The sequence below is a fragment of the Chiloscyllium punctatum genome, chromosome 29 (assembly GCF_047496795.1).
Source record: "Chiloscyllium punctatum isolate Juve2018m chromosome 29, sChiPun1.3, whole genome shotgun sequence".
In the NCBI taxonomy this organism is placed as follows: domain Eukaryota; kingdom Metazoa; phylum Chordata; class Chondrichthyes; order Orectolobiformes; family Hemiscylliidae; genus Chiloscyllium; species Chiloscyllium punctatum.
In genome coordinates this window covers 60,542,634-60,564,295 of record NC_092767.1, presented here as the reverse complement: position 1 = coordinate 60,564,295, position 21,662 = coordinate 60,542,634, and the positions used below count along the sequence as shown (strand labels likewise).

The following is a 21,662-nucleotide window of genomic DNA, read 5'->3' as shown; positions in this document are numbered from 1 at the left end:
ATGCTTTGGGCTGGGATGGGGTGGGAGGGGCGGGGTGTCTCGGCTGTCACTCAGGATTCGCCTGCATCAGGAGCCGGGGATGGGGGTGTAGGCGGAGGGGGGAGGGCGCAGTGACGGCCCACCGCGAACGGCAGACTGCTCCTTTCTGAGTCGCAATCCTAATGAGCTGTTTGTTATGTCTCAGCAAAAACACCCAAGCGGAGGCTGAGAATAAACACAAGCTCCCGCCGGCCCCATTCTGTTTGCACCTCCCCAGAAGGTGAGGGATGACTCTGGGTCGGGGCTCTCGGCTGAACAGCCACCCCCTCACTGGGGGTGGGGAGACTCCACTGTGGGACAGGTTTCAGCTCTCTCTGAAAAAAACACTCACGCTCACACATGTCTCCACTGAACATATCCTCCCTAATCAACTTAGCACACCCCTGGAACAGGTGGGAGTCGAACTCGGGTTCCTGGGTAGCGGGCACTACCACTGCACCACAGGAGTCAGTGGGAGGCCAGCCTGTATGGTGCAGACCGCTCTCCCGGACAAGGTCACGTTTATCTCCTCGGTGATGCGCAATAAAACAACAGACCCTCTGCATTTGTATGGTGCCTCTCACTATACTCCAAACCTATACGCCAGTGGAAGCACAACTGCCAATTTATACACAGCAATGTCCCAGCATTGATCAAGGTCACCTCATTTTGCCACGTTGAGGGATATCGTAAATATTGACCAGGCCACTCGGCAGCTCACCATTTGCTGTTGTTTACCATAGAGGACAACGGGGACCTTCCTGAATCATCCTGAGAGGGCACATGGGGACACAGATGGCACCTCGTATTCCCTAGGTACAGCACTGGCGTGTAAACCTGAATTAAATGGAGTGGGACTTCCCCCAACTAACATAGCCATTGGCTGACACTTAACCACAGGGCACGAGTATGACAGGATCATGGCACAAGCCTTTGTAGAACACAATGAACTGAATATTTCACACTGTCATACAGAAACAAGAAATACTGAGCCCGGAGGTGCAGGGGGAAGGGTGGGAATGCAAAGACACTATTCTAAATAACGGCAGGAATTCTTTTTGGTGTCCTGGCTGATATTAATATCTTAAGTAACTCCAGTGAGTAATCCAATTATTTGGATATCCTCTCCTTGCTGTTTGTGGGAGTTTGCTGTACATTACGTTGGCTGCTGTGTTTGCTCCATTACAACAGTGCCCACATTTCAGAAATAACTAATTGGCTGTAAAACACTTGGGTTGTCTTGAGGGGCTGTCTGAATATCGTTTGAGTGTATACCATAACCATTGGCCCCTCCAGCCTGGGTCAACGTTCATTAAGATCATGGCTGCTCTGATGACTCCTCAGTCCTACCTACTCTCGAGAACCTTTCACTGCAACTCTTACTTATCAAGAATCACTCCACCTCTGCCTTAAAAAAGACTGTTCCTCAGAGGGCGGCGAAAGCGGAATCGCGAACACTCTGACCTTCTGTGAGAAGATAATTGTCCACTTCTCAGTCTTAACTGGGTGACCCTTTACTTTGAAATGCTGTCTTTCTTGATGTAGATCTGAGACCAGGTGAGTGGACCTCAACCTCCAATACTATAAGGGGGTGGAAGAGAGCTGCGGGTGGGGGAGTGAAGGGGAAGTGTGAAGGGAATAGTTCACTTCAGAGCCTCTAGTTCCTGTGACCATGCTTCTTGTTGGTTGTCCTGTTCAAAACACAATAAAATGTCGTAACCTGTTATGCTCTTTGCTTTTCAACCCTTCCTGAAAGGTGACTGTCCTGTCTCATTGCCACCACCTGACTGTCCACAACAGGAATCACCATGGAGAACAACCTGGAAAACAATATGGAGCCTAAGTCAGAGCAGGATGAGATGCAGCGGTGCGCTGACCAGATCACGGATGAGGTGAGTGATGATCCACAGAGAAGGGACGTAGAGGTATCGGAGCCGGCCAAACCAGACAGGAACCTATTGAATGTTAGCAGAATCAAAATAAAGTACTTGTGACCATTATAATTTGCATGATGTAGTGGGGGATTAAGGTGGATATAGAAATACAAAGAAGAGCTGAAAAGGAAGTCAAAAGACAGAGAGTGGTTGAGAATGAGTTGGCAGTTCACATAAAAGGGATCCTAAAAGTCTCAAACAAACATTGAACTATATTGTAGAGTGTGAGCAGAATAATAAGGCTGATTGGAGACTGAAGGGGCATCCTGTGACAGCAAAATGCAGTCAGTCTTTGCTAGCAATGAGGCCTCCACGCAATTAACAGGTAGGGATGTGGGATAAGCTAAAAGTGGATGAAGTGGAAGGGAACATGTAGTTCTCCAAGGAGGTAAGGATCGGAAGAATCCTAGAACCCATGGGAAAGTACGGAAAATAATGGCAGCTCCGATGCTGTTTGGAAATTCTCCTCAATATGGAGGTGATGCCAGAAAAAAAAACCTGTATTTTTATAGCACCTTCCCCAACCACGGGACGTCTTAAAATGCTTTACAGCTAATTAAGTACTTTTAAAATGTGGTCACTGTACACTCCTGGAATTACAGATAGTCCTCCCAAACAGCAAGTGTGCAAATGACCAGATCATCTGTTTTCATGTTAAAATAAAATACTGCGGATGCTGGAGATCTGAAATAAAAACAAAAACTGCAGGAAAAAGTCAGCAGATTAGATTACTTACAGTGTGGAAACAGGCCCTTCGGCCCGACAAGTCCACACCGACCCGCCGAAGCACAACCCACGCCCCTACACCTAACACTACGGGCAATTTAGCATGGCCAATTCACCTGACCTGCACGTGTTTGGACTGTGGGAGGAAACAGGAGCACCCGGAGGAAACCCACGCAGACACGGGGAGAATGTGCAAACTCCACACAGTCAGTCGCCTGAGGCGGGAATTGAACCCAGGTCTCTGGCGCTTTGAGGCCGCAGTGCTAACCACTGTGCCGTGCAGATCTGGCAGCATCTGTTTCAAAAAGAGGTATATTGGATTTGAACCATTGACTCTGTTTCTGTCTCCACAGAATGCTGCCAGATCTGGTGGTGTTGATGTTGATTTGGGGATCAATATTGGCCAGGACATTGGGGAGAGTTCCCTCGCTCTCCTTCAAAATAACGCCATGGGATCTTTTACACTTACCTGGGCAGGCACAAAGGGCCTGACAGGGGGTGGGAGGGCTGTTATGTCCGATGAGAGATATGGAGGTCTCCTGAGGAGAGGAAAGAGGGGAATGAGGAGGGGAGGTGACTTCAGCTCAAAATATTGGAGGGGTGTGAGAAATCTGGGGAAGGTATATTTTGGGGTGTGTGGTAAGTTGGAGTGGGGGGGAGGTTGGGGGCGCGAGTATAATAATAACCCAGGAGTTACACTAGGACTTACCTATCTGAGAAAAAACAAAGAACTGTGTATGCTGGAAATTAGAAACAAGAGAGAAATTGCTGGAAAAACTCAGCAGGTCTGGCAGCATCTGTAGAGAGAAAGCTAAGTTAATGTTTCGGGTCCAGTGACCCTTTTATTAATCTGATTTTTCTTGGATAACTACTAACTGCACTCGAACCTTCCGAACGCTCTGGTACTTTTGAACAGGGTAACTGACCAATGTTCAATTTCCCTTGGAGTTTGTGACAGTAGGGATTTCACAGCATCCTGATATATGACAGAAATTGCTGGAGAAACTCAATAGGTCTATGGAGCTAAAAACAGACTCAGTGTTTTTGATGAAGGATCATTATCCCAAAACTTTGACTGCGTTCTCTCTACAGATGCTGCCAGACCTGCTGAGCTTCTCCAGCAATTTCTGTTTTCGTTTCCGATTTCCAGCATCCAATGTTATTGGTTTTACCCTGATGAACAGCTCCTGTCAACATGGCTGACCATAACCTTGTGACTCAGAGGCAACTAACTGTGCCTCAACTGACACAGCAAAATAATCAGAGGGTTTCGAAGGTTGCTGTCCAGTTCAAAAAAGGAGCGAGAGTGAAAACCCCAACCACCACAAACCGCTCTCAAAGTCAGGAAGCATTCTGCAGAGAGAGAGAGGAAAGTGCAGCCAACTTTTCAGATAGTGACCTGTCATTTGTATTGATGAAATGTTTGCAAATAATAATCAAGGATCATGTTTGGCAGTTGGAGAAGCGCAGTCTAATAAATGAAAAGAATCGTAGAATTCCTGCAGTGTGGATGGAGGCCATTTGGCCCATCAAGTCCGCACTGAGCCTCCGAAGAGCATCCCACCCTATACCTGTAATCCTGTACTTCCAATGGCTAATCCACATAACCTGCACAACCGGGGCAGTATGGGTAATTCGGCATGGCCAATCCACCTCACCTGCACATCTTTGGACTCTGGGCAGAAACCTGAGCACCTGGAGGAAAACCAGGCAGACACTGGGAGAATGTGCACACTCCACACGGACAGTTGCCCAAGTGTGGAATTGAACCCGGATCCCTTTTACTGTCACTGTGAGGCAGTAATGCTAAACACTGAGCCACTATGCCCCCCCCCCTCCCCAAATACATTCCAGAAGCTTGACACCACCCAGGACAAACTGGCCACAGGATTTGCACCACATTCACAAACAACCACTCCCTCTGCCATCAACGCTCAGTAGCCTCAGTGTATACTATCTCCAAGTGCACTGCAGTTAATCCTTTGACAGCTTCTTGCAAAACCAGGATCTCTACCACCTATAAGTTCAGGGTAGCAGCTACATGGCAACACTGCCTTTGGCAGATTCCTGTCTGAGCCACTCACCATCCTGACTTGGAAATACATTGCCATCTCTTCACTATTGCTTGGTCAAAATCCTAGAATTCCCTCCCTGAGGGCATTGTAGGTATAACCACAGTACATGGACTGCTGTGGTTTAATAAGGCAGCCTCTACCCTCCACCAGGGGTATCTAGGGATGGGCTATAAATGCTGAGTAAACCATGACACCCACATCCCACAGGCAAGTAAAAATAACGTTACATGCCAACTTGGATATACAGAATACCATTGTTGAAGTTCTGTTCGCCGAGCTGGGAATTTGTGTTGCAGACATTTCGTCCCCTGTCTAGGTGACCTCCTCAGTGCTTGGGAGCCTCCTGTGAAGCGCTTCTGTGATCATTCCTCCGGCATTTGTAGTGGCTTGTCTCTGCCGCTTCCGGTTGTCAGTTCCAGCTGTCCACTGCAGTGGTCAGTATATTGGGTCCAGGTCGATGTGCTTATTGATTGAATCTGTGGATGAGTGCCATGCCTCTAGGAATTCCCTGGCTGTTCTCTGTTTGGCTTGTCCTATAATAGTAGTGTTGTCCCAGTCGAATTCATGTTGCTTGTCATGACGGAAAGTAATCTAAATTCTGAATACAATCTGTGATTCTGTTGTTCTATCTATAGTATCTAAAATGGTGATGAGTTCAGGATTCATAAGTGGAGTTCAAGCTCAGCCCTGATTACAAGGAGCATCAGTTTCAAAACTGGGACAAAGCAGATTAAGGTTTTCAGATATCAGACTATCCACTAAAGGGAAAGCTAAGGGGTGACCCAGAACAGGTCTTCAAACTTCAAAAGGCATTCACTTGGGTAGATGCAAGAGTATGCAAAATGAGGCTCACAAATAGGATGCAGTCACTCATAAATACAATCAGAAATTCAGCAAAATATCTTTACTCTGAAGGGTGAGGATGTGAAGCTTGTTACTACAAGATAGATGCATTAAACATGAACATAGATGCATTAAGAGAAGTCAAATTGACATGAGAGAAAGGGATCAAAGGATGTGCTTCATGGGTGAGATGCAATTGGATGGATGATGGCATGTCAGTGTAAAAGATAAAAGAACAGCAGAAATCAGTTGTATCGAATGGCCTTTTCGTATGCTGTTAATCACAAACAGAATCTGATAAAAGTCAATTATTGAATAAACCTCTAGGCCAGATAGTGGTGATAAATTTACTGGCTATTGGATATTTTGACAGTTTGTGAGGTTAGAGGGCGGATAGGTGTGATCAAAGTGGGAATGATATCCATATCTGAAAAACGTTCCTTCCCTCTTTTCTAAGACCTTTCCCACTCTGTCCATTCCATGTCTCATCCTAGTTATTTCAGAGACTACAGTTGCTATTATTCTTTTTGGAACCTGTAGTCTCAATGTTAATATGACCATTTATCAGTCCCAGCGTAACCCTGGAGAATTGGGGCATATCAGAGCGTGGGGTATCACTTAGCTTCTTGAGTATTGCCAGAAAAGTAGCAATTCCCCAATAAATTTACTGAGTTTGAAATTATTTCATTTAGTTTTCCCTGCTATGAAATAGAAATGATTTAACAAAATTGAATCATCAAGTACAGTACTATTATTTATCGGTTTATCTAGAGGAAGATAGTACTGTGATGGTAATCTCGTGGGATCAGTAAACCAGAGGCTGGGGCAATACTCTGGAAATGTGGGTTCAATCCCCTGTGGCAGTTAGTGCAATTTTAGTCTGAGTAATGTTGAAACTGTCATAGTTTGGTGTTAAAAAATTGGTCGCCAGTATCTCACAGAGTCATAGGGATGTACAGCATGGAAACAGACCCTTCGGTCCGACCTGTCCATGCTGACCAGAAATCACAATCCAATCTAGTCCCACCTGCCAGCACCCAGCCCATATCCCTCCAAACCCTTCCTATTCATATACCCATCTAAATGCCTCTTAAATGTTGCAATTGTACCAGTTTCCACCACTTCCTCTGGCAGCTCATTCCATACACGTACCACCCTCTGCGTGAAAAAGTTGCCCCTTAGGTCCCTTTTATATTTTTCCCCTTTCACCCTAAACCTATGCCCCTCTAGTTCTAGACTCCCCCACCCCAGGGAAAAGACTTTGCCTATTTATACTATCCATGTCCCTCATAATTTTGTAAACCTCTATAAGGTTACCCCTCAGCCTCCGACGCTCCAGGGAAAACAGCCCCAGCCTGTTCAGCCTCTCCCTATAGCTCAAATCCTCCAACCCTGGCAACATCCTTGTAAATCTTTTCTGAACCCTTTCAAGTTTCACAACATCTTTCTGATAGGAAGGAGACCAGAATTGCATGCAATATTCCAACAGTGGCCTAACCAATGTCCGCAACAAGACCTCCCAACTCATGTACTCAATACTCTGACCAATAAAGTTTTGCATACCAAACGCCTTCTTCACTATCCTATCTACCTGCGACTCCACTTTCGAGGAGCTATGAACCTGTACTCCAAGGTCTCTTTGTTCAGTAACACCCCCTAGGACCTTACCATTAAATGTATAAGACCCGCTAAGATTTGTTTTCCCAAAATGCAGCATCTCGCATTTATCTGAATTAAACTCCATCTGCCAATTCTCAGCCCATTGGCCCATCTGGTCCAGATCCTGTTGTAATCTGAGGTAATCGTTGCTGTCTACTATACCACCAATTTCGGTGTCATCTGCAAACTTACTAACTGTGCTTCTTATGCTCGCGTCCAAATCATTTATGTAAATGATAAAAAGTTGAGGGCCCAGCACCGATCTTTGTGGCACTCCACTGGTCACAGGCCTCCAGTCTGAAAAACAACCCTCCACCACCACCCTCTGTCTTCTACCTTTGAACCAGTTCTGTATCCAAATGGTTAGTTCTCCCTGTATTCCATGAGATCTAACCTTGCTAATCAGTCTCCCATGGGGATCCTTACTGAAGTCCATATAGATCACATCTACTGCTCTGCCCTCATCAATCCTCTTTGTTACTTCTTCAAAAAACTCAATCAAGTTTGTGAGACATGATTTCCCACTCACAAAGCCATGTTGACTATCCCTAATCAGTCTTTCTGTTAGGGAAGTAGATCTATTATCTATGTCTGACCCATAGCAAAGTAGTTGATTCTTAACTGTCCGTTGAAATGTCCTAACATTTAATTCAAGAGGAATTAGAGTTGGGCAACATATTGTGAAAGAATAACAAAACTTTAATTCCTTGTCTTGCTTTCAACTCTTAGAACTTGCTGAATTTGTTTTGCTGGGAGGTAAGGAAATTAAGGGAAGTCTAGTATCCAACCAGTCAAAGAGTTTTGCCATATCGATTTTGTCTTATCGTTTACCAACCAGGATTTGACAGTCAAAGAGACAGTCAATGTGTTAATACACAGCCATACAGATTGCAGATCAACTTGCAAGTGCTTCTAACACATGCAAATGGAAGGCAGTTAAAGGAGGAAAGATTCCTGGTCAGTCATGTAATAGAGAGAACATTGGAGCCTCTTCCAAATACTACTCATAGCTCCAGAGTACAACATGAAAGTAATGATGTTTGTTGTCATGGCAACTTGGATTCCTTGAAAGAGCAGTTACCTGGCCAGCTGGTGTGAATCAGTTCGAGTTGAGGTGGATTCAGGTATTGCCTCCTTGCCCTGCCCCAGGTAGAGATTGTGGAGGCATGCACAATCAACACTTGCTGATGTAAAAGCACTGTCACCTTCCAGGGAACCCTTAACCTGTATCACCCCAACTGGGCTCTCCATTTCTCTAACTTTGGCCGCCTATGACCCAGCCTTTGCCCCATCATTACACGATGTGGTAGGTTGATGGTTATGCCAATATTCTAGTAAGTTGCTTGATGTAAGTCCAAATCCTTTTAGTCTAATTATGAAATAAAAACAGAATGCTGGAGAAACTGAGCAGGTCTGGCAACATCTGTGGAGAGAAAAACTGTGTTAACATTTTGAAACTGATACAATTCTTCTTTGAAACTGACTTGTTTCAGAAAGGTGTGGGCTCAAATCTCACTCTTCACAGGTTCACTGTCATTCCAGTGTTGTACAGAGAGAGTGCTGCACTGTTGGAGATGTTACCTTTCAGAGGAATTAAACTGAGGCCCTCTCAGGTCTCCGTGTCAAAGATTCCTTGCCTCTATATCAAAGAACAGCAGAGGAGTTATCTCTGGATGTCCTGGCTAAAATATCTCAATCCATATGACAAGAATAAATTCGCTGGTCTTGGCAAATTGCCTCTTTTTTTGGAGCTTGCTGTATACAAATTATTGCTGTTTCCTGCATCGTTACAGTGACTGCATTTCAAAATGAGGCCATTTCATTGGCTGCAGTATGCTTTCTGACAACCTCAGTTTCTGAAAGCTGCCATATTTTGATTCGTTCCCTGTGTCAGTCTGCCTTTTTAGCCTCTCTGTTTTACTCTAAGGCTGAACTTAAAAATCTCTCTTTTGGAACAAATGTTTGATAATCTGAGGCATTTGGAGGGTTGATCAGTAAGTTCCATGGGCAGATGGTATGAAAATTGGTGGGGTGGTAAAAAGAGAGAAGGATGAAATTTGGTTATGGGAGGATGTAGGCAGGTTGGCCAAATGCACTGATCAGTGTAACTGGAATTGAATCCAGTTTCAGCCATCTTCAGTTGCTTCATCAATTACCTTCCCTTCATTATCAGGCTAGAAATGGTGATGTTCACCAATGTTGTGCAATGGTCAGCACAGTTCATGATTCCTCTGATACAGATGCCGTCAATATTTATATGCAGCAAGACCTGAACAATATCCAGGCTTGGGCTGACAAGCAGCAAGTAACATTTGTGCCAACAAATGCCAGGCAATGACCATCTCCAATAAGAGGCAATCTAAACGATTGCTTCTTGATGTTCAATGATGTTATTATCACTGAATTCCCACTATCAATATCCTGAGGGTTACTATTGACCTGAAACTAAACTGGGCTCACCATGTAGTTACAGCAGCTACCAAGAGCAGGTTAGAGGCAAGGAACCCTGCACCAAATAATTCACCACCTGACCCACCAAACACTGTCCGTCCATCCACAAAGCACAAGTCAGGAGTGTGATAGAATACGCCCCAGTTGCCTGGGATGAGTACAGCTCCAAAAATACTTAAGCTCAACACTATCCAGGACAAACCTCTATAAGCATTCATTCCCTGTACCACTGACACTCCGTAGCAGTAGAATGTGCTAGTTATAAGATGCACAGAAAATCACCATATATCCTTAGTCAGGACCTTCCAAACCTACTTCCATTTAGAAGGACAAGGTCAGTGAATACATAGGAAAACCATCACCTGCAAGTTCCCCTCCAAGTCACTCGCCATTCTGACTTTGAAATGTATTCCCTTTCCATCACTGTTGCTGAGTCAAAGTCCCAGAATTCCATCCCTAATGGCATGTGGTTCTCCCTCCAGCTGTGGACTGCAGCAGTTCAAGAAGGCAGCTTACCACCACCACCACCACCACCTTAATGGCAATTAGGGATGGGCAAACAACTCTAGCTGGCCAGGCCGGCCTGCTCAGGTTGAACAGTGAGGTGATACACTTGGGAAGGACAGTTAAGACAAGGGGACACATGATAAACTGGTGCACTGAGAATCAGAGGCACCTTGGTGTGCATGTCCACTAATCCCTTAAGGTAGCAGGACAGGTAGATAGAGTGGATGAGAAGGCCTAGGGATACTTGCTTTTAATAGCTGAGGCATAGTGTGTAAGAACAGGGAGGTTGTCATAATTAATGAAACATTGGTTATTTTCCTTGTTTTCCTTGAAGCAGAGGAGACTGAATTGGGTATAGATTGAGATGGATACATTTCTGAGGGCATAGATATTGTAGAAAGGAAGACATATTTAGCCTTAGGGATCAATGACCAGAGGTCACAGGTTTATGGTAAAAGCAGGAGCTTTAGAGGATGAGGAAAGTTTTGTTTTTGTTCAGATGGTGATGAGAATCTGGAAATGACTGCCTGAAAGGGTGGCAGAGAGAGAGAGAGAGAGAAAGAGAGAGATTCTTGTAACATTTAACAAATGTTTAGATGTGCACTTGTGATCCCAAGACATACACGACTATGGGCCAAGAGCTAGACTTGGGATTAGAACAGTTAGGTGGTTGTTTCCGACTGACACAGACTTGATGGGCTGAAGGGCCTTATTCTGTGCTGTAATCCTCAATAATCTGTCCTGTTGTCTCTCTCTCTTTAACACATTGGTTGTTGGCCAACAAAACTGACATTCTGAAGCACCTTGTGCTACATAAAAGTGTTAGATAAATGCAAGTTGTTGTACCCTTCCACCTACCGCCCCTTCTTTAGCTGCTTCCCATTCACTTGCTTTGTTTCTCCTTCTCTTGCAATTATCTTTTATCTGATATTCTTTTCACACTATTGCTTTCCCTATTCTTTTATTTCTGAGTGTTTATTCATTTTGAGGTTGAAAGATGGACCTAATCAGTTTTCAGGAATCAGTGTTCTGCAGTGGAGTAGAACATGAGTGCCTTTGACCGAGCTTGTCCAGGGCACTGCAATATTCATATGTATGCCCCTGTTCTTACACATTTCCAGCATTTGTTTCCTATCAGTGCTCAGTCAAGGAATGCATTCATTTCAGAACTCTCAAATCTCTTCATGGTGTCACTTCTCTCTATCTCTGTAACTGCATCCAACTTCTCCCTGAAATCTCTGCCCTCACCCAGTTCTGGTCTATTGTATGTCACTGATGTCCTCCATCCCGAAGCTCTGGATTTTGCTCCAGAAATGTCTCCGCTTTCTACCCTCTGTCTTCGTCTGGATGGCATTTTGTGAATACGTTTTTGGTTAGCTGTTCTGAAGCTTCTGTATGTGGGCTTGATGATAGTTCCATGAGGTGCTCTGCATTGTATTCCCTAGTTAACAGCGCTATATAAATGCACAGTGTTGTTGTTGAATGTATGATCTTGAGAAGCTGAACACCTTATGGTGTCTTACTATTGCATTTAAATGTCACCATTTCTCCCAAAGTAAACCAACAGTGGTACTGCATTGCTGCTATGGATGGGGAAGGGGACACTCCTCACCTACATGCCTGTCATGCGTATGTCAGTTCTTTGCAAGAACAGTTCAATTGATTTCTTCTCTTTCCTCATTGCCTAGCATGTGTTTCTTCACTGTTTCAAATGTTTATTTAATTTCCTTTTGAAAGTTGTTATTGTGTCAGTTTCCACCCCATGATGTCCTTGGGGCAAGTAAATGCCTCTGTTACTCTGCTTGTACATGATTTATGAAACATGGTTTTTGTCGTATGAACCGTGATGAAAATCTCACACCAGGATCTGTCTGCTGTTGACAATTCTTTTGTGACTTATCAGGCATTGAAATATCATTGGACCAATGAGTGGCAGTGTTGCTCAGCAAGAAAGCCAATCATGAATCCAAGCGGCTGACGCAGCTAATGAATATTAACCAGTTCCATATAAAAAATTAATAACGGTCCATTAGTAACAGTCTAGCAGACTTTCAGAGGCGGATTGCTCTGAATAGCAATGAGCTGCTTTGAAGGGCTGTGAAAGAAACAGCTCCATGTTAACAGCCAAGTCAACAAGCTTTCTGCAGCTAACAGCCAATTGGCTATGTCGCCTGAATTCTGAGCAAGGAGTCTCCCATCTGATTTGCAGGCCTGAATTTCAATGAGCTTTTTGTTGGACAAATGCCATTTGCAGAATCATTTCTTGAGAGTTGCAAAGTCAGTGACCGCAGTTTACCGTAGCTCAAAATGAGCAAAGCAGAATTGATGACCAATGGTGTAGATTTTAAGGATGCTATTGTAAAGAAAGAACTTGCATTTATATAGAGCTTTTTGGATGCCTGAAAGTATGTTACACAAAACAAGAAATCACTGCTGTAATGTGGAAGAAAGAAGCAGCTGAGTTGTGCATAGAAAGCTCCCGCAAACAGTAAAGCAGCAGTAACCAGATAATCTGTTTTAGTGAGTTTGGTCAGGGCACTGGAGGAATCTCCACTACTTTGCCTTAAAATGCAGCAGTACCATTAGATCTCATATGCAATGTTTCCTCTAATTTTTGTTTTCCTGCTGTATGAATCTTTGACCTTGGTGTGTGGCAGCAGAAGATAATACACAACACACCAACCAGCATGTTCTGGACCTCCCAGTGCCTACAGACCACAACCCCCCAACCCAACGAGATTTGATATCACTTGAAAGGCAGCACCTTGAACATTGTGGCTGACACTTTATTAATACAGTGGAGCATCAGTATCTGGTTGGAGGATTGATATTCCCACCAGTCAGAGATGAGAGTATGGCCCACTGAGACACAGCTCGTAGGCAGATGTGTTGGTGTGGGCATACATAACAAGGCAAATAGTTTGACAGGGCCAGCTACAGAATTCTCTTCTGTCAATATTGTGGCAAAGGAAGCAGAAGTAGATGGAGGGAAAAAGTCAGTGCAAACAGGGCTATGAGTAATATGGAGGGATATCATTAAAAATGGGGTGAACATTCTGGAGGACATCAATGCAAGCCCAAGACACCGTGAAGTAGGCTCATCCCCACAGCATAGAGAAGGTTGGATCCAGTTTGGAGATCTCCTCAGGCTGTAGTTTAGGACAATGCAGATTGGAGATCTCCTCGGGCTGTAGTTTAGGACAATGCAGATTGGAGATCTCCTCGGGCTGTAGTTTAGGACAATCCAGATTGGAGAACTCCTCGGGCTGTAGTTTAGGACAATCCAGATTGGAGATCTCCTCGGGCTGTAGTTTAGGACAATGCAGATTGGAGATCTCCTCGGGCTGTAGTTTAGGACAATGCAGATTGGAGATCTCCTCGGGCTGTAGTTTAGGACAATGCAGATTGGAGATCTCCTCGGGCTGTAGTTTAGGGCAATGCAGATTGGAGATCTCCTCGGGCTGTAGTTTAGGACAATGCAGATTGGAGATCTCCTCGGGCTGTAGTTTAGGACAATGCAGATTGGAGATCTCCTCGGGCTGTAGTTTAGGACAATGCAGATTGGAGATCTCCTCGGGCTGTAGTTTAGGACAATGCAGATTGGAGATCTCCTCGGGCTGTAGTTTAGGACAATGCAGATTGGAGATCTCCTCGGGCTGTAGTTTAGGACAATGCAGATTGGAGATCTCCTCGGGCTGTAGTTTAGGACAATGCAGATTGGAGATCTCCTCGGGCTGTAGTTTAGGACAATGCAGATTGGAGATCTCCTCGGGCTGTAGTTTAGGACAATGCAGATTGGAGATCTCCTCGGGCTGTAGTTTAGGACAATGCAGATTGGAGATCTCCTCGGGCTGTAGTTTAGGACAATCCAGTTTGGAGATCTCCTCGGGCTGTAGTTTAGGACAATGCAGATTGGAGATCTCCTCGGGCTGTAGTTTAGGACAATGCAGATTGGAGATCTCCTCGGGCTGTAGTTTAGGACAATGCAGATTGGAGATCTCCTCGGGCTGTAGTTTAGGATAATGCAGATTGGAGATCTCCTCGGGCTGTAGTTTAGGACAATGCAGATTGGAGATCTCCTCGGGCTGTAGTTTAGGACAATGCAGATTGGAGATCTCCTCGGGCTGTAGTTTAGGACAATGCAGATTGGAGATCTCCTCGGGCTGTAGTTTAGGACAATGCAGATTGGAGATCTCCTCGGGCTGTAGTTTAGGACAATGCAGATTGGAGATCTCCTCGGGCTGTAGTTTAGGACAATGCAGATTGGAGATCTCCTCGGGCTGTCTTTAGTGCAGGCGTTACCTGTGCCCAACAAAAACACTGGGAACATACTCCAAAGACCTATATTATGGTTGTTCTTTCCTTACTGATCAAGTTTTATGGGAATGTGGCATGTCTTCCTATGCCCATTCCAATATTTTCTCTATGTCTTCCCTATCAAACACCTTTGTTATTTTAAATACTTGTTTAGGATTGCTCCTTTTCTAGTAAATAATGCCTACGATTGTTCAGGTGGCCTTGACACACATGAACAAGAAGCAAGAATAAGTCATTCTGCCCCTTGAACCTTCACTGTTGTTTAACAAGATCATCGTGAATCTGACTGTAACCTCAAATCCACATTCCCATTTACCCTGATAACCTTTCACCTTCTTACTTTAAAAAAGCTGTCCAGCTCTGCCTTGAAAATATTCAAGGACTTTGCTTCCACCACTTTTTTATGGAAACCGTTGCAAAGATTTATGAATGTCAGAGAGAAAGAATATTTAACCATGCCTCTGTTTTAAATGGGCAATCCCTGATATCTAAATGGTGAACCCCAAGTTCCACAAAAGGACACATTCTTTTCACACCTACCTTTCGAGGTAAACCTTAGGATCTTACATGTTTCAACCAAGTCACCTCTTGTTCTTCCGAACCCCAGCAGTTACAAGCCTAGCCTATCCAAACTTCACCGTGTGCCCAAATTTTCTTGGGCTCAATTGGAAGTAGAGATAAGCAAAGGCCTTGTCAGCTCTGCCAGCTCTCCCACTGCAAACTTAGGCATTTGAGAGCGACCTTGACAACTTGCAGGTTTTCACATGAAACCCAATCTTCCAGGCGCCAAGATATCATTCAGTTTGATTCATTACAGTCACAACACAGACTGCTGCAGTTGCAGACAGCAGCTCACCAGCACCTTCTGAAAGGTAATTAGTGATAGGCAATAAATGCCAGTGACACGCACACTGTGTGAATGAATTAAAAAAGAAATCCCTATGACTAAAATTATTGCAGCACAGGTTAACAACCAGTCACCTCCAGACAGGGCTCCATTACAGCAAAAGTATTAACCAGTCAAATTACGAGTGATTAAATCTGAACATAAGAAGGACATGGTGAAAGTCATCCTCTTTCACAGTTTTTACTGGCAATCAAGGCTGGATATGAACCCAGGAACCCAAAATAAAAGCGTACTATGTCCAACTACTTGACTATCCAATTCTCCAAAATGATTTGTAGCACCAACACTAACTTTTATGTTTCATCTGCTCAAGTGTAATCCTTGACACACTTGTGCTGTTTGTCAAACTTGTAGTCTTGGCCAATAATAATAATAGTAGTGTTTATCAATTAGTTGAAATTAAAAACAGATTAGATTAGATTAGATTAGATTACTTACAGTGTGGAAACAGGCCCTTCGGCCCAACAAGTCCACACCGCCCCGCCGAAGCGTAACCTACCCATACCCCTACATTTACCCCTTACCTAACACTATGGGCAATTTAGCATGGCCAATTCACCTGGCCTGCACATCTTTGGACTGTGGGAGGAAACCGGAGCACCCGGAGGAAACCCACGCAGACACGGGGAGAACGTGCAAACTCCACACAGTCAGTCTCCTGAGGCGGGAATTGAACCCAGGTCTCAGGCGCTGTGAGGCAGCAGTGCTAACCACTGTGCCACCGTGCCGCCCAATGCTGGAAAATCTAGGCAGGTCTGGCAGCATCTGTGTGTAGAGAAGTAGAGTTAACATCTTGACTCCAATATGACTCTTCTTCAGAACTGCAGGAAGCTGGGAAACGGACATGGGTTAGTTGAGGCTGATATGTAATCTGTGTTGGGTGTGAGACAAGGATTCAGTTTAGAGAATCGACAAGACGCCTCCTGTTTAACTAAATCCAATGGTATTTCCCTAAACCTACTTTGTGAATACATTGATCTCAATATTATCAACCTACGTGGGCGGCACGGTGGCTCAGTGGTCAGCACTGCTGCCTCACAGCACCAGGGTCCCAGGTTCAATTCTAGCCTCGGGCGACTGTCAGTGTGGAGTTTGCACATTCCCCCCCGTGTCTGTGTGGGTTTCCCCCGGGTGCTCTGGTTTCCTCCCACAGTCCAAAGATGTGCAGGTCAGGTGAATTGGCCATACTAAATTGCCCGTTGTGTTAGGTGCAATAGTCAGAGGGAAATGGGACTGGGTGGGGTACTCTTCGGAGGGTCACTGTGGACTTGTTGGGCCAAAGGGCCTGTTTCCTCACTGTAGGGAATCTAATCTAATCTACTGTCCTAAACAGAAGAAAAAAGAAGACCCTAATTTGTCATGTATGTGGTGGCTTCCATTTTTACAGCAATGTGGGCTTTGATCTCTGAATGTCCTCTGTGAAGCTCTCTTCATTCATACATTTAATTGGGTTCCCTGAGCTCAGCTCCCAGTGATCTCTGGTAGCAGTGTCAAATATTCCAGGAATATACTGGGTTTGATCCTGGTCTTTACTACTCTCAGCCACAGTAATGGTCAGAGAACTGTACTTAACTTCATCTCCCTTCAAAATAATTCAACCGTTATTCTTTCTCCTCATTACTCTCTCATTCACCAGACTACTTACATCGGTTCCTGGTTCTGCATTTCAATCTGGATCCAAGCTAGTCAATGAGACAGGAAAACCAAGACACCTTCCTTTGTGGATAGAGTTTATTAACTACTCAGCCTTACAGCTCTTTCCACCCCCTAGTGTTACAGGTTCAAATATTTTTAATCAGCTTATCCAGGCACGGCTTTTCCCATTACTTGTAGTTGCACATCCTTGAAGGAATGTTTCTGCCCCAAGATCTGATGGGACATCACCAGCAGATCTCTACAACATGGTGTATAGTCCACTTGTGAAGGAATGTGTCAAAACAGCACCTTGGAGCAATGGATGCGATTCTGAGTTTGGAGCTTAGATTTAAAAGGCTTTTTGTAAAATAACAGGTTGAATTGACCAAATAAGTGGGGTTTTTTTTGCTCACAGCAGACAGCCATTTTGAAGCAGATATGGGCCAGGGATTCTGTGAGATGGGCTGTTCTAAAGTGCGGCCAGTTCTCTGAGCTAGGGCCGGAACAGTGTGGATCGGATTCTCGGACCCACATTCCAACCTCCTACATTGGGAGGATTGGATCAGAGAATTAGATCAGAGACCAGTGATTCTGCTGCTCCCCGTGGCAGCAGGGAAGGATTCATCAGAGCTTGGTGAAGTTACGTCGGTGGCAATGCAGATTCTTATGCTGCAGCATGTCGCCTGCATGAAATGACAATTCTTCCTTGTTATTGGTTGTGCAGTTAAAAACTAAATGCTGGGGGAAGGTGGAGACAAAGGGGAAAAAGGGATAGTATCGTGGCAGGGACAGGGCCAAAAGGAAAGAATAAATGGGGAGTGAGTGGGATGTGCTGACTCTGATTTGCCTCTTGTGATTGCTGTGTAATTTCTCTTGAACACGTAATATCCTTTCGCTGCCTTTAAAGTTATTAAAGGGGCAGATTGGCAATGTCTTCCACAGTCACAGGAGGGTCATGGGGCTGCGTGTAATGGGAGCGTGAAAAGGGATGCAGGCAAGATTGGGTGAGGTTTGACCTTGAGGATGGAGGAGGGTTTCAAGATGGGAGCCTGCAGTGTGTGACAGGGAGGCGGATAATTAATGCTGACAGCTCTTGGCTGTGGCTGTGTGGTTGTTAGAGTTGATAAAAGCAAAAATAAAACACCCACCGTTTGGTTTGAACGAGTGGGGTTTTTTAAAAATAAGATCCCCGAGGGGAAGAAGGAGGATTAAACCGAACAACAGAAACAAGGGTCAATATTATAGTTACGTTAGCTCAGAGAAAAAGAATTGCATTCAGCTCAACCTGCACAATGGCTGTGATTCCGATAAAAACACGGTGACTGACTTCGACACATGATGCAGCATGCTCATATGAAGATGCTGAATTTCTATCTATATAAAGCACTCTAATATAATCTCGCCCGTGTGCGGTGACCTCTACATTACATATATTGATTGTCTTCTCAATTTATGTATAAAGACAGTTATCTTTACCAGATTTGGTGTCTGTGACTTCTATTTGACCTCTAACTGAAATCATGTAAAGAACTCATGATTTTTGCTTTAATTCAGAGTTGGTTTCTTTGCAGCAAATGTATGACATGATCTGTCCTGACAGTTCAGGTAGAGGCCCATTGAGTCTGCACCAGCTCTATAAAAAGCATCCCACCCAGACTCTTTCCCCCATAACCCTGCATTTCCCATGACTAATCCACATAATCTGCACATCCCTGAGCACGATGGGCAATTCAGCACGGCCAGTCCACCTAACCTGAACATCGTTGGGACTGTGGGAGGAAACCAGAGCACCTGGAGAAAACCCATGCAGTCATGGGGAGAACGTGCAAACTCCACACAGTCAGCCGAGGTTGGAAACTAACCACTGTGCCACCGTGCCTGTGATTTGCATCAAATAAATTAAACAAGAGAATAACTTTGAATTTGGCAACATCTCTATTATAAGATTCCTTTCTTTATTTTGAACTCCCTCCATTTCCATTTTCCTTGCGTTGCCTGTAATCTCCCCAGCCTTACAACCTTGCAATATCTTTGCAACCCTCCAGTGCTGGCCTGTTCTGCATTCCAGATTAAAAATGCTCCACCACTGGGGGCTGGAGCACCAGCCACTGAGGCCTAAGCTCTGGACCTCCCTCACTATTCCAGCAGTTCCCAAATCTTTTCCCACCAGCAAATTGGATATACAATTGGCTTGATGGCAGTGAAGAAGGCGTTTGGCATACTGACCTTCATCAGTCAGGGCATTGAGTATTGAAATTGGGGAGTTATGTTGCAGTTGTACAGAATGTTGGTGAGGCCGCACTTGGAATATTATATCCAATGTTGGTCACCTTGCTGTAGGAAGGATGTTATAAAACTGGAAAGAGTGGAGACAAATTTACAGGGTTGTTGCCTGGAGTCAACGTTCTGAGTTATAGGAAGAGGTTGAACAAGCTAGGAGTTTTTTCTTTCAGTGTAGGAGACTGAGGGGGGGGATCTTATAGAAGTGTATAAGATCATGAGAGGCACGGATAGGGTGTATGCACTCGGTCCTTTACCCAGGGTTGAGGAATCGTGGACTAGAGGACATCAGTTTAAGGTTGGGGAGAGAATAAGAGGAAGCCTGAGGGGCAACTTTTTTTACACAGAGGGGTGGTACGCATACGGAATGAGCTGCCAGCAGAAGTTGGTGAGGTGGGGAAATTAACATCTTTTAAAAGGCATTTGGACAAATAGATAGATAGGAAAGTTTTAGAAGGATAAGGGAAATGGTGATAGCATAGGTGGACATGTTGGTCAGTTTGGGCCAAAGGGTCTGTCACTGTGCTGTAGGACTCTACGACTCTATGACACTGGGGCCCATATCAAGACTTGAAAGTTGTTACACTCTCTTGGTGAAAACCATAATAGTGCAGTAATGGGCTGTGGGTCTTGGGTAGGAGGCTTTGGGAATGGCATAGGGCACTACGGGAAAGGAGTAGGAGGTTGTGAGAGAGGAGTAGGGGTTGTGGGGGTGGTATGGGGAGGGGAATTGATGCTCAATGACAGGCATGTGTATCATTTATAGCTCTGATGGCCAGAAAGACTCTTCAAAATGGTACGATCATTACACCCCAGTCAGCAATTGTATTGTTGGACTACTGGTATTGAAGAGGTACTGTTGGACAGTGCAGAGGGAGTACTGCACTGTTGGAGGGTCAGTGCTGAGAGAGTGCTGCATTGTTGGAAGGTCAATGCTGACGTTGTGCTGCATTATTAGAGGGTCAGTGCTGAGAGTATGCTGCATTGTTGGAGGGTAAGATGTGATGATGTGCTACATTGGTGTAAGGTCATTGTTGAGGGTGTGCTGCATTATTGGAGGGTAACACAAGTGGATAAGGTGGTAAAGAAGGCATATGGCATGTCTACAACCAATGTTCGAGGCATGGACTATAAAAGTTGGCAAGTTATGCTGCAACTACATAAGCCTTTGGTTAGGCCACATTTGGAGTGCTGTGTGCAGTTCTGGGTGCTGCACTTTAGGAAGAATATAGAAGCTCTGGAGAGAGTGCAGAAGCTGTTTACTGAGGTGCTACCTGGATTGGAATATAGCCAATAGACAATAGGTGCAGGAGTAGGCCATTCAGCCCTTCGAGCCTGCACCGCCATTCAATATGATCATGGCTGATCATTCCTAATCAGTATCCTTTTCCTGCCTTATCTCCATAACCCTTGATTCCACTATCTTTGAGAGCTCTATCCAACTCTTTCTTAAATGAATCCAGAGACTGGGCCTCCACTGCCCTCTGGGGCAGAGCATTCCACACAGCCACCACTCTCTGGGTGAAGAAGTTTCTCCTCATCTCTGTCCTAAATGGTCTACCCCGTATTTTTAAGCTGTGTCCTCTGGTCCGGCACTCACCCATCAGCGGAAACATGTTTCCTGCTGCCAGAGTGTCCAATCCTTTAATAATCTTATATGCCTCAATCAGATCCCCTCTCAGTATTCTAAACTCAAGGGTATACAAGGACAGTCGCTTCAGTCTTTCAGTGTAAGGTAATCCCGCCATTCCAGGAATTGACCTCATGAACCTACGCTGCACTCCCTCAATAGCCAGAATGTCTTTCCTCAAATTTGGAGACCAGAACTGCACACAGTACTCCAGGTGTGGTCTCACCAGGGCCCTGTACAGCTGCAGAAGCACCTCTTTGCTTCTATACTCAATTCCTCTTGTTATGAAGATCAGCATGCTATTAGCCTTCTTCACTACCTGCTGTACCTGCATGCTTACCTTCATTGACTGGTGTACAAGAACAACCAGATCTCTTTGTACTGCCCCTTTACCTAAATTGATTCCATTGAGGTAGTAATCTGCCTTCCTGTTCTTGCCACCAAAGTGGATAACCATACATTTATCCACGTTAAACTGCATCTGCCATGCATCTGCCCATTCACCCAACTTGTCCAGGTCACCCTGTAGTCTCCTAACATCCTCATCACATTTCACCCTGCTACCCAGCTTTGTATCATCAGCAAATTTGCTAATGTTATTGCTCATACCATCTTCTATATCATTAACATATATTGTAAAAAGCTGCGGTCCCAGCACAGATCCCTGCGGTACCCCACTG

General features: G+C 44.8%; 1 protein-coding gene across 2 annotated transcripts in view; it reads left to right on the top strand.

Moving 5' to 3' along the window:
- The window catches only part of LOC140454451 (synaptosomal-associated protein 25), a 220,666-nt gene that overhangs the window by 87,761 nt on the left and 111,243 nt on the right, over positions 1-21,662 (top strand). For both annotated transcript variants that reach the window (XM_072549202.1, XM_072549201.1), the window contains exon 2: positions 1,775-1,910. In XM_072549202.1, the coding sequence (XP_072405303.1) occupies positions 1,827-1,910 (84 nt within the window). In that variant the 5' untranslated portion in view covers positions 1,775-1,826. The remainder of the gene's footprint in view (positions 1-1,774; positions 1,911-21,662) is intronic.